The 17,647-nt window shown below is 52.0% G+C and overlaps 1 protein-coding gene across 6 annotated transcripts in view; it reads left to right on the forward strand.

The window, feature by feature from the left end:
• Positions 1 to 17,647, forward strand: part of Abcc8 (ATP binding cassette subfamily C member 8) — a 75,170-nt gene that overhangs the window by 36,507 nt on the left and 21,016 nt on the right. For 3 of the 6 annotated variants that reach the window (XM_052162515.1, XM_052162530.1, XM_052162550.1), the window contains exons 11-17: positions 3,280 to 3,320; positions 4,694 to 4,839; positions 5,772 to 5,877; positions 6,013 to 6,129; positions 6,489 to 6,564; positions 7,134 to 7,239; positions 16,697 to 16,729. In XM_052162515.1, the coding sequence (XP_052018475.1) occupies positions 3,280 to 3,320; positions 4,694 to 4,839; positions 5,772 to 5,877; positions 6,013 to 6,129; positions 6,489 to 6,564; positions 7,134 to 7,239; positions 16,697 to 16,729 (625 nt within the window). Of the gene's footprint in view, positions 1 to 3,279; positions 3,321 to 4,693; positions 4,840 to 5,771; positions 5,878 to 6,012; positions 6,130 to 6,488; positions 6,565 to 7,133; positions 7,240 to 16,696; positions 16,748 to 17,647 lie in introns of all 6 variants that reach the window. The other 3 variants (XM_052162524.1, XM_052162539.1, XM_052162510.1) reach the window with 2 other exon arrangements.

Genomic DNA, 17,647 nt, shown 5'->3' on the forward strand with positions numbered 1-17,647 from the left:
TCACGTATACACACACATACACACATTCTCACACAGACACAATATACACATGTGCCCACAGATACACACGTGTACTCCAACTCACACTCAAACACATACTGTTCTAATTTGCTTTCTGCTCCTTTAATCAATTCCATGATCAAAAGCAAAGTTAGGGAGAAAAAAGCTATATTTTGCTTATTACACTTCCAGGTCACATTTCACCATAGCAAAAGTCAGGGCAGGAGCTCCAGCAGGAGCTGGAAGCAAGAACTATGGGGCGGGGTGGGGCGAGGTGGGGCGGGGCAGGGCGGGGCAAGGCGGGGCAGCAGGCATCTGCTTCCTAGCATGCTGTCTGCTTGTGCTCAGGTAGGCTCATCTGCCTATGGATGGTGCCGCCCACAGTGGGCTGGGCCGTCTCCAGCAAAACATCAGGAAGACAGTCTACAGATAAGGCCACAGCCCTTCTGATCAACAGTTCTTCAGGGGAGACCCTGTCTTCCGGGGTGACTTTGTGTCAAGTTAACAATAAACTAGGGCACACCCCGTTCTATCTCCTTCCATCATATGACGCCACTCAGCCCGCAGTTCATGCTTCTCACACCTAAAATTCAAGAGCTGTCGTGTTCTTCAGTCTTTGTGTTTTGTTTTCGTTCTTTGGCTTTCTAACTGATCAAAGGGAATCGCCCACTCTCTACCAGAGACTTCTATTCTCCATTGTATTTCCCATCTCTTCTACCATTGTGGAGCCCAGAGGAGCTGTGTGCGGACCAGGAAAATGGGACCTCAGGTCTTCACCCCACAACGGTTGCCTGTCCACTTGCCTATTCCCCTCCCCCTAGTTGTCTGCTGTCCTCAGAGAAAGACAGAGTCCTAGCCCCAGCCCCGAAGATGGCCGCATCCCTCCCAGGGAGGGTAATGGGGTGATCTTCTGAGAGGCATTTGAAATACAGCAACTGACATCACCCTCCCCCAGCTCCCACACCACGGGGGACTCGGAACCTCCTGTGGTGGTCATCCTTCCAGGCAAAGGAAGAGGGAACTGGAAAATCACATTCTCAATCTTCTCCCGCAATGGCCAGCACAGCACCAAAATTAATTCTGTCGCACTCGGGCTCCACACTGCTGCATCAGCTCCAAAATGTTCATTTTTAACTTATTTATAGCTTGTCTCATTCCTCAAAGGAGTCCAGGCATCTCTAAAAATAAAGACAATAAAACAGAAAAATATACATATTTTTAAAATCATGACCAGGGGAGACATGGATCAGAGTGAAATATCAATGATCACACTCGTTCTGCCTGCGGAGAGCAGAAAGCACCCTAGAGGTGCTTACCGTCACCTACTAAGGTGCCCACCCCTGTTAGAAGTTTCGGAGCCTGCCTCAGTCTGGGTGGTTTGCTGCTGCAGTGGAGCTGTGTTCTACAGTGATGGTGCTGAGGCTGGCACCAGCTTGCTGGTGTAATAGTTTTCCTTTCTCTTGAGTGATTATTTAGGATGAATACCCAGGATATGGAATACAGGGCCAGAAGGTCGGAACTACTCTGTCCCTCTAGATTGCTTTTCTGTGAGTCGTATCAGTCCCTGATCTAAATCGCAGCCTCCGTTGCTGTGAGGATGGAGGGCCCTTGGATCGGGGCAGGGCTGGAAGGCTGAGGCACAGGTGTTCCTTCACATTAGTCTTACCTTGATGGACTAGAGACGGGCAGAAGAGAAGCCTGGGTCCTGAGACTCTGAGGGCCGGAATGATGCTTCTTTGGGTGTGTGGCTATGTGGCCGACAACAGGCGAGGGTGCAGACCTGACACCTGTGTGTTTTTCCTAGACAGTTGAGGCTATGCTATGTCCTATCCCAGACCCTCAGTACCATGAGTGTAACTAGTAATGTTTATACCCCTGAAATAAACCATAATTTAGCAATCTGGTACCTTCATACAGGTGCATTGTCAGGAAGAAAAGTTTAAACATGGCGGTAGTTAATGTTGGTCTTTAGTTAATGCCTACGAGTCTTGCAGAAGGACTAACGCAGCCTGGGGGCTCCAGCCACAATAGCAAGGTATTACCGTCTCTCTTTTCAGATTAAAAATTCAGTCAGGAGACAGAGTGTGATGAATCTCTGTGAGTTCAAGGCCAGCCTGGTCTACAGAGCTAGTTCGAGGACAGCCAGAGCTACACAGAGAAACCCTGTCTTGGAAAACCAGACACATTAGAAATTCCCCCAGAAAAGATAGAAATGCCCTTCCCACCGGTTTGATAACTCCACCCAGGAACTCGTTCTCTGTTTTCCCATCGGTGGCTGGGAGAGCAATGTCTCCATCTTCCGAGCCCTTAAGTGCAAGGACCACTCCCTTCCGCCAGGTAGGGATTCTCTGAAGCACTGGCCCGGGCAGCTCCTGGCATAGCTGCCGCAGGCTTCTTGCAATAAGGGCGACCAGGCAGCGTTTACACTTCACAGTTTCAAAGACTCTGCTGTTTGGCAGACAGGACCATATACAGTGGCTAAGCTTTTGGTCTTTGCTGCAGCTCCCCGCCTCCTGGTCTTTGGGCTTTAATCCGGGTAATTGCAGAACCAGCCTCCCCTACACCCCTTCCCAGGCTTACCTGAAGGAATGAGAGAACGGTAAAGGGAGCCTGGGGCCATGCTTTGAGTTGAGTTAGTTAATTTGTGTATGTGCACATATGTACACACACACACACACACACACACCATGGCACACATGCAAGGGTGAAAGGCCAAATGGTGGGAATCCGTTCTGTCTACCTTGTTGGCTTCAGGGACTGAACTCAGGCTGTCAGGATTGGTGGTATTACACACTAAGCTATCCCACCAGCCCCTGAGACACTGAAGAAGAGGCCTCTACTCCAGATTGCAGCTCTCCAGCCTGAGCACGGAGTCCAAGCCCTAGACCTAAAGAAGACCCCCATTTGTGCCATGGGTCTCCAGCTCCTCCGTCTGAAGGAGTTTGGAATCCCTCCCAGGAGTCATAGCGGCCTAGAAAGCTTCTGCACTGTTCAGGGGCATGTAGGGGCTCGAACTGCAGGAAGCAGCAGCCTCTGGGACAAAAGCTGCTTACCCTCAGCCCTGCCGCTGTGTCCTTCATGAGATTTCCTTCGCGGCCTCTTCGTGGAACAGAAGCAAGGGCCGGAGTAAGAGGAACAGGGGGCCCCAGGGTGGCATGGGCCGGAGCTGCAGACACCCTCTCTGCTGATGCACCAGCGAGCTGGGCCTCCAGGCAGGTGCGCTACCCACCTTGCTCTCCTCTCCTTCCGCCGCTAACCTCGCCTGTGCTTCCTTCACAGTCTTCATGAACACCGCCATCCCCATTGCGGCCGTCCTCATCGTAAGTGGAGTCTTTCTCCTCTGCACAGGGCTGGGGAGGGGACAGGTGGAGGGACATCGGGGTCCCAGCCTCTTTGCACACCCTCAAAAGCTGTGCCCAGGTGTGAGGGTGAATGCGGATGTGCTCCCTCCAGACTCCACGCGGATGGGGCGCTGTCTTGGGTCCTAGGGCATAAGGAACAGTACTTAGAGAAACAAAAATCTCTTTAAAATAGCTATTGGGGTGGGGATGTGGCTCAGTTGGAAGAATACGTGGATGGGATGCACAAAGCCCTGAGCTCCATGAACTGGACGCGGTGGCACATCCTGTACTCCCAGCACTTGGCAGGAGTGTCAGTTCAGAGTACCTTTGGCTGCATAGGAAGTTCAAGGCCAGACTGGGCTACGTTAGACTCCGTCTCAACAAAAATGAAGTCGAAGAAGGGAGAAGAGAAGGGGTCAGTACATTGTCTATGGAATTTTAAATGGCTGTAGACAAGTTAGCACATAAAAATGGCGCCCATCTGTTGTGGAAATCGATGGGACCTTTGGGAAAAAACAGAGGAAAAAGCCCCACGCCCCACTCAGCACCGTCAGGGTGTTTCTCTCTCCTTTTAAAAGCAGATGCTATGTCACATCTACAGAAATAGGACCGTGTCGCAAACACAGTTGTATAACCTGCTTTTTTAGATTTAGGAATATGCCACGCACACAGTCCCTGTACTATGGACAGACATGATGTGCCTCTGACCAAAGCTGTGCACAAGCCGGTCACATGCCCTACAGCAAGGCCTGGGCATCCCTGGAGTGCCCACCCCCACCACCACCCCCCACTCCGCCCGCCCCCGTCTCCCCTCTGCGTCTGCTCCAAGACTGAGACTCTTTTTAAGATATTGGTATTTCCCCTGAGGCCAGCATCCCTGAGCCGCTGAGTGCAGGGCTGCCAGGCAAGCTTGGGAATTCACGTTCAGTGTGATTTATTGAGCTGATTCCTGGCCTGGGCTCTGGGAACTGTGCTACTACAGAACCAGTCAGGTAGACCCAGGGAGGCGATGCTGTAGCAACTATTTTTACATTTTCGCCAGACTGAGGACGAGGTAGCACCCAGAATTCTAAGTGGAACAGGGGCAGATTCAACCCCAGGACTCCTCCCTGCTTCTTCCTGGCACAGAGGGGAGGGAGCAGAAGGGAGCAGCCCCACCCCTAGCATGAGTCCAGAGTTTTCTGGGGACATTTCCGTGGGGTGACTGAGGAAGATGGCTGTCTCTAACTGAAAGGTTTCCCCACAGTCCCAGTCAATGCTCAGGCTTCCTTTCTGGAGCCTTGGGCTTTGGGTGTGGGAGGAAGGGGTCCCACGTGCTGGGTAACCCTGTCCCCGCTGTGCTTTACCCACAGACCTTCGTGGGCCACGTCAGCTTCTTCAAAGAGTCGGACTTCTCGCCCTCGGTGGCCTTTGCCTCTCTCTCTCTCTTCCACATCCTGGTCACACCGCTGTTCCTGCTGTCCAGTGTGGTCCGGTCCACTGTCAAGGCCCTAGTGAGGTAAGAGAAAGATCCTAGGGAGGCCATTCCAAAGCAGTTCATCACAGGACACACCTCCCTGTGCGCTGTGCCTTGTTTGAGGGGCTGTTATGGGAAAAGACTCTGATACTTATACAGTGTCCAGCTTAGGATAGGCTCCCCGGTCAGTAGACATTGTAAACAACCGTCTTAACCCAAGTCATCTTAACATAGCCAACTTAACTAGTTTAACTAGTAAAACCCAGCATTAACCACCCTTATCATATAACTAACCATCTTTAACAGTAAACCAACCCAAATTAAACAAAGGTACCTCCAATCCAGATCACTCTTGATGATTGGTCAAGATTTAAAAAAAAAAAATGGCTTAGGGGCTGTGGCTTGTTAAGTCAAGGTCGTATGCTTGCCTGGTACAGGCAAGACCTGGATTTTGGCCCCCATCACTGTAAAAAATCTGTTTATATAAACTCAGGTGTGGAACGCTCACCTGTAACTCCAAAACCTAGGAAGTAGACACAGGAGGGTAAGGAATTCAAAGCTGTCCTTAGCTACACTAGTAAGTTTGAGGCTAACCTTGGCTACGTGAGAACCTGCCTGAAACAAAACAATACAAAGAAGAAAATAGGGCAGAGGGTGGAGGGGTGTTGAGATGCTCATTGCCAGGCCTGGCGGCCTGAGTTCAATCCCGAAGACCCACACTGTAGGAGGAAATCACGCCTTAAAGTTGTCTGTTGTGTACCTACCTACCCGACTACACGAAACAAGTGAATACATCTTTTTTAAAACCGCTGTTAACGTTTGTCACCGAGTCCTATGGAGCTGCAGGCTGAGCGGCCCCTGCCACATGAGCTCCCCTTCTGCAGGGAGCATTGAGGGCCAGAGCTGTTCTCAGCTCCTCCCCGCCCCTCCTCTGATCCCCAGGGGTGAAGGATATCTCTTTGCTTCCTCTGCAGCGTGCAGAAGCTGAGTGAGTTCCTGTCCAGTGCAGAGATCCGTGAGGAACAGTGCGCCCCCCGAGAGCCCGCACCCCAAGGCCAAGCGGGCAAGTACCAGGCGGTGGTGAGTGTCCAGCCCCCCTGCTACCCCCAAGTTTCATCTAAGCCGTGAAGTTCGTGCCCACCCGCACTGGGCCCTCACATCCCCCCCCAAGGGGTCCTCCCCGCCCAGAGGCCCTCACCTCCTAACCATCCACAGCCCCTCAAGGTCGTGAACCGCAAGCGCCCAGCCCGGGAAGAGGTCCGGGACCTCTTGGGCCCACTGCAGAGGCTGACCCCCAGCATGGATGGAGATGCTGACAACTTCTGTGTCCAGGTGAGTCGTCAAAGGCTGTATCCACCACGCCCCCAGCTCCAGCTCCATCTTCCAAGAGAAGCTTAATACCTTCAAGAGCAAGAACCCGAGTTCTGAGTCCTCTATCCCAAGGCTCCCCTCGCCTGGAGGAATCCTGAAGCCGTTCCCACCCCACTCAGCACAACTCCCGTCTCACTCTCACTAGGGTACCTCAGACAGGTAATCCTGAATCCCTACTGTCCACCCTCCAAGAAAGCACGCCAAGAGTCAGAAGTAATGTTCATTGATCTTCGTAGGGGAGGGGAGACAGGGTCACGCCACATTGAAAACTGCCTTGCCTCTCTCTCCTCTTCTGCACCATGGCCGGACGGACAATGAAGATCATCGGAGGCTTCTTCACCTGGACCCCTGACGGAATCCCCACCCTGTCCAACATCACCATCCGCATCCCCCGAGGTATGGCCCACCTCACCCTCCCAGATGTGCCCTCATGCCCCAAGAGAGAGGAAAAGCCAAATCAGTGTTTGCTGAGCCCCCTGCTCTGTGCTGCCTAGCTAGGCAGTCTGAGATCTGAACGCTAAACAGAAACTGGCTATAGCCAAGATCAGGTCAAGACAGGGACACCTTGATGTCAAACCGTCTGTTGCCAGTGATAGTTTAACAGGCAGCAGACTTGAGTGTTCTGGGAGGATTATGGAAATGGAGGTTCTGAACAGAGCCCTGTCAGGCCGGTGGTGGAGGGTCACAGTTGGGAGCCAAGCTGGCACTGTGGGAGGACTACAAAGAGTACTGGGAGCACTGCAGGGGGTGAGGGGAAGCAGAGGATGTGGAGGAAGTGGAAGAAGGACCTGGGATGCCAGAGAACACTGTCAATTGCAGAAGGAAAAACTCTGGAGTAGGGAAACCTCATAGGGTTTCCAGGGAGGAGGGTGGGGAGGAGGCCCCGGAGCTAAGTGCGCTTGTGCATCTATTCTGGGTGAGATTTGTTCAGACTCCATCCTACCTACTGCCCTCCACTGCCACAGGCCAGCTGACCATGATTGTGGGGCAGGTGGGCTGCGGCAAATCCTCGCTCCTTCTGGCCACCCTGGGGGAGATGCAGAAGGTCTCCGGGGCTGTCTTCTGGAACAGGTAAACTTCGCTTCTCCCCCTCCGACCATGCCTCTCTGTGGAGGGTGCGCCACTCATTCGTTGAACCCCTCTGTGCACCGAGCAGACCCTTGGTAAACGCTGTCGTTTTTCCTATAGTGTCATCATTAGTGTCCATTCAACCCTTGCTGTGTGATGTGTCGCGTTCCTTGAGGGATTCCATGCATGAATGAATACCAGCAGAGGATTATCGCCGATGCTCATTTTATAGATGAGGGCTTAATTCGCGCTAATTCACACAACTAGCAAGAGGCGGAGCAGAGATTCAAACTCAGTTCTGCTCACTCTTAAATCTCACATTTCCTGGGCTGTATTTCCTGCCAGCCAACATCGGTTCCAGATTTTTCATCAGCAAAGCAGACTTTGCTGATGAAGACCATTCAGGGTGTGTGTGCAGAGGGCCCAGAGGTAACCCAGGCAAACAGGGGTTTCCAAAGATCACTGTCTTACTTAAGGAGCCAGAGCCTTAGGCGGAGTCCGTCATGGATCTATTATTCATGCCCACCTACTTCTAAAAGGCGGCGAAATTAGCTGCCGAGAAGTGGACATCAAATGGAATCTTTAAAAGGCAGGAGAGGGAACACTGAGAAATGAAGAGGGTGGAGAGGCGTTCAGAACCTGAGCAGATTAGCCGCAGCTACCCCCACAAAGCCTGGCTCTGTGCCCTGCCATGACAGAGGGAAAGAGGTGCCCTAGCCCCCGCTGGAGCTCACAGCTCTTATTCAGGATGGGGTGGGGGTGCAGCAAGTCAACAGGAGGGCCAGCTTGCCCTATAGGGTTTTTTGTTTTGTTTTGTTTGATTTTTTTGTTTTGGGGGTTTTTTTTTGTTTTGTTTTGTTTTTTATTTTGTTTTTTTGTTTTGGGGGTTTTGTTTTGTTTTGGTTTTTGGGTTGTTTTTTTGTTTTGTTTTGTTTTGTTTTGTTTTGTTTTGTTTTGTTTTGTTTTGAGACAGGGTTTCTCTATGTAGCCCTGGCTGTCCTGGAACTCACTCTGTAGACCAGGCTGGCCTCGAACTCAGAAATCTGCCTGCCTCTACCTCCCAAGTGCTGGGATTAAAGGTGTGAGCCACCACTGCCCAGCTTAGTTTTGTGGGTTTTTCCCCTTAAGGAAATCAGTTTTCTTTTTTTAAGGGAAATTACTGAAGATGACAGGTTTTGATAAACCTGAGCAGAGCTGAGCAGAGAGAACTGACCACAGGCTTTATACTCACGATATCTTTTTTCCAAACTGCCCCAGTGGTGTCCCCCTGTGCCCCCAGCAGTCACTAGTCTCCCTCCCTGCTGCAGTCATGGGCTAGCAGGTGAGCCCTTTGGGTTCCCTGATGGGTCCCCTGTGGGAGCAGAATGGCCCTGCCTGCCTCCCCTCACCATCCTGCAGCGAGGTTCCCCTGCCCTTCTCTGGGAAGGCCCTGGAACTGGTTTGAGTTCAGGCTGCTAGCTGTGATGACAGCAGCTCCTCGAGGCTTCCAGTGACGAGCCCTCGCCTTTTAGCTGCGTGTCTGTGACAATACAGAAGCCTCCTCCGTGGGGTAAACCTTTGCTAGACGAGATTACAGAGTTCAAGCCCGGAGTTGCCCCTGGGGTCCCCGGGACTGTTCCCCACACAGCTCACGATGTCTCTGAAGCTGGCTGCTCCCCCACCCTTGACCTTCTCTCTACCCCACCCGCACCCCCCACATCTTCACACTTGCTCCTCTGACCACCAGAGGTAGTAGATGACATCCCAGGGACCCAGCTGCCTCTGCCTCTGCCTCTGCCTCTGCCTCTGCCTCTGCCTCTGCCTCTGCCTCTGCCTCTGCCTCTGCCTCTGCCTCTGCCTCTGCCTCTGCCTCTGCCTCTGCCTCTGCCTCTGCCTCTGCCTCTAGGATGCTTCAGTGCTGGGGTCTAGCTGCTGCGTCTCTCCCTTCAGGAATCCTGCCCCGGCCAAGGGTGTACAAGGAGTCCCTCATGGTGGCTAAAGCTGGGTGCCTTTCACGTGCCAGGCACAGACCGGGGCCGTCAGTGTGTCCGTCTGTCCCCTCACCCTATTCTCCCCACTCAACAGACGAGAAACCAGCATGAAGCACGTTACAAAGTCGTTATCATGGCAGAAGTAGGATTTGCAGCCAAGTGGGCACCCAGGAGCTTCCGCTGTGTGCTAAAAGGACTGAGAGCTTCAGGAAGAAGTAACATCTCACCCAGTGACCCAAAAGTCAGCAACCTCCTCCTCCTCCTCCTCCTCCTCCTCCTCCTCCTCCTCCTCCTCCTCCTCCTCCTCTTCTTTTTCTTCTTCTTCTCCTTCTCCTCCTCTTTCTTCTTCTTCTTCTCTCTCCCCCTCCCTCCCTCTCCCTCTCCCTCTCTCTCTCTTTCTCTCTCTCTCTCTCTCTCTCTCTCTCTCTCTCTCTCTCTCACACACACACACACACACACCCTTCACAGAGTCACTACATGAATCCTCAGGCTTCATCAAAGCCCCCTTTCTCAGTGGACGTCCAGGCCCATTTCAAGCCAGGAGGAAGACTGAGGCGCCAAGATTCTTGTTTCTTGTTCCTCAGACTCCACCTCGCTCTCCTCCATGGGCTAGCTCCCCCTAGGCGTAGCAGGTTCACCTGGAGCCATCCCTCGATGGCTGTGGAGCCCATTCCTTGGCTTCTTCACACCAATACATTAATTCCACCAAAGTATGTTGACCCCACCTGTGGCGCCAGACCCTGTGCCCAGCCACAGAATGCAATGCTAGTTAAGACTTGGCTCCTTCCTGGGCGTGGTGGTGGCACACGCCTTTAGTCCCAGCACTCAGAGGCAGAGACAGGCAGATCTCTGTGATCTCGAGGCCAGCCTGGTTTACAGATCAGGTCTCAGGGCAGCCAAGCCTGTCTCAAAAGCGAAAAGGGAGGGCAAGAAAATCAGTGACACCAGAGATCGAGGAGCTCTGTGGTCCAGGGACAGAGGTGGCGGGACTCTGAGAAGCTTTTTGCAGACAAGGGTGAGCTTATCTAATGGAAAAGGTGGGGATGGAAGGGTGAGGCACCCAGATGAGGCCGCTGTACAGGCAAAGGCTTGCTGATATTAAAGAGCATGGCTCTGGGTGCCTGGAGTACTGAGCGCATGGGATTCAGTGGCGAAGTGAACCCGCCATGATTAGAGATAGCAGGCGTGAGAAAGACCGCGAGTAGGCTGTAGCACTGCCTGCTTCTGACAAAGGATGATGGAGTTGGGGAAGGGAGAGGGGCAGGCAAGCCAGTTAGAAGCTCATTAAAATGGCTCTGAGAGACTCTAAACTGGTGTGACTCACTTGGTTCCATTTGTCCTAAAAAAAAAAAAAAAACAAACCTGGGTAGCCACGTCTCCATCTAGACACTGATCTCGGGACAATGAGCTAAGAATGTCGAGTGTTTCTCACTCCTGGGAGGAGACCCGAACCCAAGACATTGGACCTGGGGGCTGCTGAGGGATGTTGAACTTGCAAAGTGAGTCAAAAACAAAATAGCCTTTAAGCTGGAGAGCCCTCCTGGCAGTGCCTACAGCCAGAGGCACGGCCTTATCAGGGCACCTCCTACCAAGGCCAGAAGGGAGTCCAGGGGTGCGCAGGGCCGGAAGCTGGGAGATTAGGGAGGTGCAGCATCATCGCACCGAGAACATCACATCGCTCTGGGGAGATGGAGCTGGGGTTGTTGGTGCAACTGCTCATTTATTCCTGCAGGGACCAAATGAGCTAAGTACGGCTGAGCAGGCAGGAACAGATGCTCTGGGGCAAGCTGCCTAAGATCAGATTTGATCTGTGTGTTTTGGAAAATTCCATAAGCGTCCTGTACCAGTTTCCCCTTTTAACCCACGGGGGCGTCGAGAGGATTAACGTCGCATGTAGCAGTAGCCCTCGGAATATTATGATAAAGGTGATTATTCAGCCGTGCCCCTCCTTGCCAAGAACAAAAACTCACTACTGTACCCTAGCCTCTCTCCCAGGAGAGACCACAGTAAGCTCCCCGGAGACAAGAACCGCATTTTATTTTTCTCTCTGGAATCCATAGTCACTTTAACAAATGAATTCATTTACAAATGAATGAACCAGGGACAGCTAGGGACTGTATTAATGTGTGTCTCTCCCATAAGCCTTTGCTCCCTAACCGAAGCTTTCTGCACCCACTCTGGGGAGGAGCCAGCTCTGAGACTGCACCCCACATTCTGCTGTGATCTTCTGTGAGGCTCTGGGCCCTTTAAAGGCCTTTAGGGAAAGGCTTCTCCACTTAACCGAGGGGAGGGAAGTCTGGCCCTTGCCCCAGCATACTCCAGGCAGATAGGACTGTGTAGAAGGAGCCCCAGGATGGAGAGCTGTCCTGAGCAGACCCTGGTTCTGGATCTCAGAGCCACGTGACTCCCACGTGCTCCCTTTCATGAGTCACCAGCCTCTCCCCGGCTGCCTGACTCAGTGAACTGTCAGCCTGGGAGTTTGCAAACTCCGCATGTAATCTCTAAGAAGAAAACATGTTAGCAAAAGTCAGTATTAGCAGATGCACTCAGGTACAATTCATTTCCCGGATAGTGAAAAATAAGGCTGTCAGTCCCAACACGAGCGTGACTTCTAATGTCCCCAAAAGCCATCAGGAAGTAGCTCTCAGGAAAGCACAGGGTGGGGAGAAAGTTCCCATGAGGAAGTACAAATCTGGCTTCCCCAGGACTCCCTGCTACCTTCTCTCTACCGCCTATTGAGGAGCCCACATGTGACCTGTCAGTGTGTCTGTCTATGTCCAAAAATACCCCCCACCCCCCACCCCCGCACCCTTGCTGCGGGACTCTCTCAAAACCTGTTGGTTTGTGGTGTTTGGCTCAAAGTTGCCTGACTCCCACCCTTAGATGTGCCCAAGTGTGCTGAGGAGAGACCTGGGACTCTCCTCAGTCTCCTGGAGTCTCCTGGAGGTGACAGGTGGACAGGTGACTCGGGCAGGCCCAGCCAGGGGCGGGTACCAGGTGGCCCACTTAGCTCTGACTGAGCCACTTCCTTGCTCCACAACCTCAGGCAGGTGACATCACCTTCCTGGAACTTACTTTCTTCCTTTTAAGCATTGAAAGATACCCCGCCCTTTGCAGCTCAGAGATCTGGCTTTGGGGGCCACTGCACAGGGGGGTCGTGAGTGGGAGGAAATGCTTCAGGACAGTCAGGGGCCTGCAGGAGGGAGGAACAGTGGACTGTAGAGGCCCTGTGAGTCCCAACCTCATCTCCCCCTTTAATTCTTTGCCAGAATCTTGAATGAATGTTGGGAACTGTGTGAGTTTCTCTGCACTGTTGTAATCAGAATGCCTGACGAACTCATTTAAGGGGGGAAACAAATTGTTTTGGCTCATGGTTACAACCCTTTGGATCTCTGTGAGCTTGAGGCCAGCCTGGTCTACATAGGGAATTTCAGATCAGCCAGGGCCACATAATGAGTGAGAGAGACTCTACCTTTAAAACAAGCAAACAAAACCCATAGCCCTGTTGATTTGGGTGGGGCATGCGTCGTGACAGCCGGGAAGGATGAAAGGGTAGACAACTTCGTGGTCTCCGGGAAGCAGAGGGAGAGAGGGTGTAAAGAAGACAGGGACAAGATGGCCACAAGGTCCCACCCTAGTGACCCACTTCCTCCAGCTAGGTTCCTCCCAGCCCCTACAACCTCCCTAAATAGTACTACAGAATGGGGACCCGGTGTTCAGTAGAGGAGCCTGTGGGGAACACTTTATATTCAGAGCACAGTGCACACAGTGCACTTGGTTCTCCCTCTGCCTGCACTGTGTCAGACACAGGGCGGAAGGGCAAGTCCCCTGCCAAGCCCTTCACTCCCCTCCCCCACAGCGAGCTCCTCACTGCTCACTGAGCTATATATGCTAAAACTACACACACACACAGTGGAAAGGAAATAGGGACTCCTCATTAAAGTGGCGTCACATGTCTCAGCCATGGGTTCAAACCATCAGGCCCTATCTTCCTGCCTCTTCCCTCTGCCCTTCTCCCTATGCTGTGCCCTCTCTGCCCGACCACTCCCTCCTTCCATTATCTGTGCCTCCCTCCTCCCACCCCTCAAGGTTCAGCTCAGCTGACGTCTATGAACAGCCCTTGTGTCTTCCTCTTCCAAATGACTTAAACATTACATTTTCTGCCAGGCCTGGTGGTGTGAGCCTAGATCCCATTTTCATGACCCATGAGTTCAAGGACAGTCTGGGCTACTCAGTAAGACCCCATCTCAAAATAAAAATAAGGATGGGACTGTATCTGTGGTAGGTAGAGCAGTTACATAGCATCTTTTTTTTTTTAATTGAATATATTCTTCATTACATTTTAAATGTTATACCCCTTCCCGGTTTCCTCCCTCCCCGAAAACCCCCAACCCATTCTCCCACACTCTGCCTCCAACAATATGTTCCTCCACCCAACCCACTCTCACGACCCCCACTCGATTTCCCCACACTGGGGCCTCTATTGAGCCTTCACAGGACCAAGGACCTCTCCTCCCACTGATGCCCGACAAGGCATTCCTCTGCCACTCTTTTGGCTGGAACCATGTGCACCCCTTGGTTGATGGCTTGGTCCCTGGGAGCCCTGGGGCATCTGGTTGGCCGACATCGTCGTTCTTCACATGAGGGTGCAATCCCCCCACCACACCCCCAGCTCCTCCAGTCTGCCCTCCAACTCCTCCATTGTGAACCCCACGCTCAGTCCAATGGTTGGCTGCTAGTATTCGCCTCTGTAAGGCTCTGGCGGGGCCCCTCCAAAAGACAACCATAGCAGGCTCCTTTCACTAGCACTTCTTGTCAACCATAGTAGTTTTGGGGTTTGGTGACTGTTTATAGGATGAATCCCCAGGTAGGACAGTCTCTGGGTGGCCTTTCCTTCAGTCTCTGTGCCACACTTTGTCTCCATAGTTGTTCCGGTGAATATTTTGTTCATTTTCTCAGAGGAACCAAAGCACCCCCACTTTGGTCTTCCTTCTTCTTGAGCTTCCTGTGGTCTGGGAATTGTAACATGTTTATTTTGAGCTTTGGGGAGTTACCTGGCATCTTGAGGCCTGGATTCAATCACTAGTACCACTTAAAAAATATGTAGCTTGTAATTCCAAAAGGAGGCGCGCTAAGGGCTGGAGACAGCTCAGTGGTTACAAGTGTCTACTGCTCTTGCAGAGGACCTGCGTTCAGCTCCCAGCACCCACATCGGGAGGCTTACAACTGCCTGGAACTCTAGTTTCAGGGGTTGATCCAACAACCTCATCTAGACTTCCTAGGTAACAGCACACGTGTACAAACACACACATATATACACACACACACACACTCCAGCAGTCAATGAGAGAACGTGATTGACAAATGTACTATTCTTTACTTTTTAGTTAAAATATGTACACAAAGCTTTAGTAGGGCTCCTGCTAGAAGTTTAGGGGTACAATAGAAAGAGGAAGGGATCCCAGGTTAGCACCCCAGCTTCTCCCCCTCTTTCTGACTCTGTAGAATCGAGCCTATTTTCCAACCCTGAACCTCAGTGTGCTCGTCTGTAAAGTGGGGACAGAATGCAGTAGTGGTGCCAGACTGAGTGCCAACTCCTTGGCGCCGCGCATGGCAGTAGCCACTACCAGGAACTCACCCTCCTTCCCTCTTCCCCGGTGATTAATACGCCTGTTAGCAAGCTCCATTTGTTACAGATCTGTCACGGGCTGAGCACTGTGGGGGCTGGAAAAGATGTTCTTCCTGCCTTTAAATCCCACAGGGCACACCAGGCTCGCACAGGCACCGATGGAGAACAAGGCAGTCCATTAGGAGTGCTAATTGAGCAGCTGAGATTGAGATGAATGGACCAGGGCTGAGTCAGGGCTCGAGGAGGGTGTGTTGAGTCCCGGGAGGCCCTGGAGATGCAGACCACGGCCTTCGATACTCTGGAGGGAGTCTCCTGAGAGGGGCTCAGCTGGGCTGTGGCCACAGGGCAGGCGTTTGTCAGCTCCGGTTTCTTCTGTCTCGTGTTAGTGCCTGCCCATGAATTGTCGATCACAGCAGTCTGGTGCTTGAAGAAGTTGGGTTAGGAGGGACTGGGAGAGTGAGCAGGGACCACAAAACCCAGAGGGAAGGGCCAGGGATTGGTGATGTAAATGCCTCAGGATCACTTGGTCCTGCCCCAGAGCAGGATGGGGACCTGTCCGACCTCTGTCGTTTGCTGGCTGTGTGACTTTGAACATGCCATTCAGCCTCTCAGAACCTGATATATGTGCAAAATGCAATTGAGAAATCAAAACGACCCTCCGAGTGGTTATTTTATATAGGTTTAAAGTCATCATTCTGTGGCTGGAAAGACGGCCCAGAAGTTAAGAACACTGGATGCTCTTCCAGAGGACCTAGATTCGGTTCTCAGTACCCACATGACAGCTCACACCTGTCAGAGCTCTTGTGTGTAACTCCAGTTCCAGGGGATACACCCCCTTTTCTGACCTCTGGATTAACAGGCATGCACATGGTAAGCAGACTTCCATAATGGCTCATAACTACATATAAAAATAAATAAATAACAAAATAAGTCTAAAAAAATAAGAGATCATTCTGTTACATTGCTTATCGGTACTTATAAAAGCTCAATAAGTGATTGCTGTCACCAGCCCTAATAAAATAAGATAACTGGGTGCGGTGGTTCAGGTCCACACTTCCAGCACCCAGTGGATGCAGGCAGAAAGATCAGTAGTTCAGGGTCATCTTTGGCTACAGAACAAACTTGAGGTCAGTTTGAGCTACAGGGGGCCCTGTCTAAAAAAATTCTAATTTAGTAATTAGAATGCTAAGAGCCTGCATGAATATGGAGAAGGCTGTTTCCCCACTGCCCCACCCCCATCCTCCCCCACACACCCCACACACACACAACCCGCATGTGTGTGTCACAAGCTCACATTTCATTGGTGGAAGATGTTTCTGAAAGGTTGAAAGGTGTTGAGCTGACACAGGAGAAAGACCACAGAGAAACTTGGCCCCGCAATTCAGATCCCTGCTTGCCAAAGGCACCTCTTACTGTGAGAGGATTCGCCTCCCCACACTGGCGGACTCAAGAAAACAGAAGGCAGCCCATTGCACACACTGACATCTCCAGCTTTTTAGAGACAGTTGCTCCGGTTGTTTCTGACCAACTATCAGACCCTGCAGATTGAGACACTGGGTGCAGTGATGGCGCCTGGGAGAGTCATGTTCCCTCCCTGAGCTCGGTTGTCCGGAGTAGGAAACCCCCTTGGTGCCCAGCGGGCCTCTCTGCTGCCCCAGGCCAATGCCAGGAGTACCAGCCAAGCCCATGCTGTTTGGAGGGCCCTCCGTCAGGTGCTGCGGTTGAAATGAGCCACCCAGGCCCCTGGAAACAGGGGTGGGGGGAGGACAGGAGGGGGAGGAGTAGACACTGCTTCTCCACAAAGCTCCAGTGTGATGGATGCGACGGGAATAACTGCCGTTTGTTTTTCTGTCCCACCCAGCAGCCTTCCAGACAGCGAGGGAGAAGACCCCAGGTATTGCCTCGGGACAGGGTTAGCATGGGTGACATGGTGGGGCCTGTGAGTGAGATCGCCAAGTGTGAATCCAAGGTAGTGCTTTTCTTCTTCTCAGAGCCATGGGGCTAAGCCATGCGCTTTTGATGAAGGCAAAAATATGGTTTGCAGAGAGGAGAATTTAAAAAAAAAAAAACCTTAGATGTGATCGTGCCTTTTACTCATCCCAAGGTTCATAGCGCAGACACAGGCATCAGTCATCTGTGGTATTAAAATAGCATGGTGAGAGGAACATGGTAACTCATACCTTTAATCCCAGCTCTCAGGAGGCAGATTTAGGGGGATTGCTGTGAGTTCCAGGACAGCCAGGGCTACACAGTGAGTTCCAGGCCAGCCAGCAGGCCTGCATAATAAGAACCTGTCTCAAACACAAACAATCAAACAAACACACATATTGTCACTGAAGTCAATAAAGCAGGCTCTTCCAGGAAGAACAAATTGTCTGGGCTGAGAAAGTCGCTCAGTCGGTAGAGTGCTTGCCTAGCATGCAGAGTCCTGGGTTCAGTTCCCAGCATTGCAAAAACCAGGTGTGCCTTTGCACACCCGTAGCCATACTGTTTAGGATATAGAGGCAAGAGAATCAGAAGTTCAAGACCATCTCCACATGGAACGGGAGTCCAGCCTGGGCTACATGTGACCCTACTGCTTGCCACCCCCAACCAAAACAATTGTCATGTTGAGTTAAAAAAGTAACTGAGAGGTTGCCAGAGGCTGGAGAAAGACAGGAGAGGGAGAGGGACTACTGGTCACACGAGGTTTGTTTGGGGGTGGCCATGGTCTGGAACTTGGTAGCACTGCTAGCTGAGTAACCTTATGAATAAACCGAAAACCACCAGATTAATGTCAGGGGCCAGGGCTGCTGGCTCTCATCTGTAACCC

Source organism: Apodemus sylvaticus, chromosome 1, assembly GCF_947179515.1.
Source record: "Apodemus sylvaticus chromosome 1, mApoSyl1.1, whole genome shotgun sequence".
Classification (NCBI taxonomy): Eukaryota; Metazoa; Chordata; class Mammalia; order Rodentia; family Muridae; genus Apodemus; species Apodemus sylvaticus.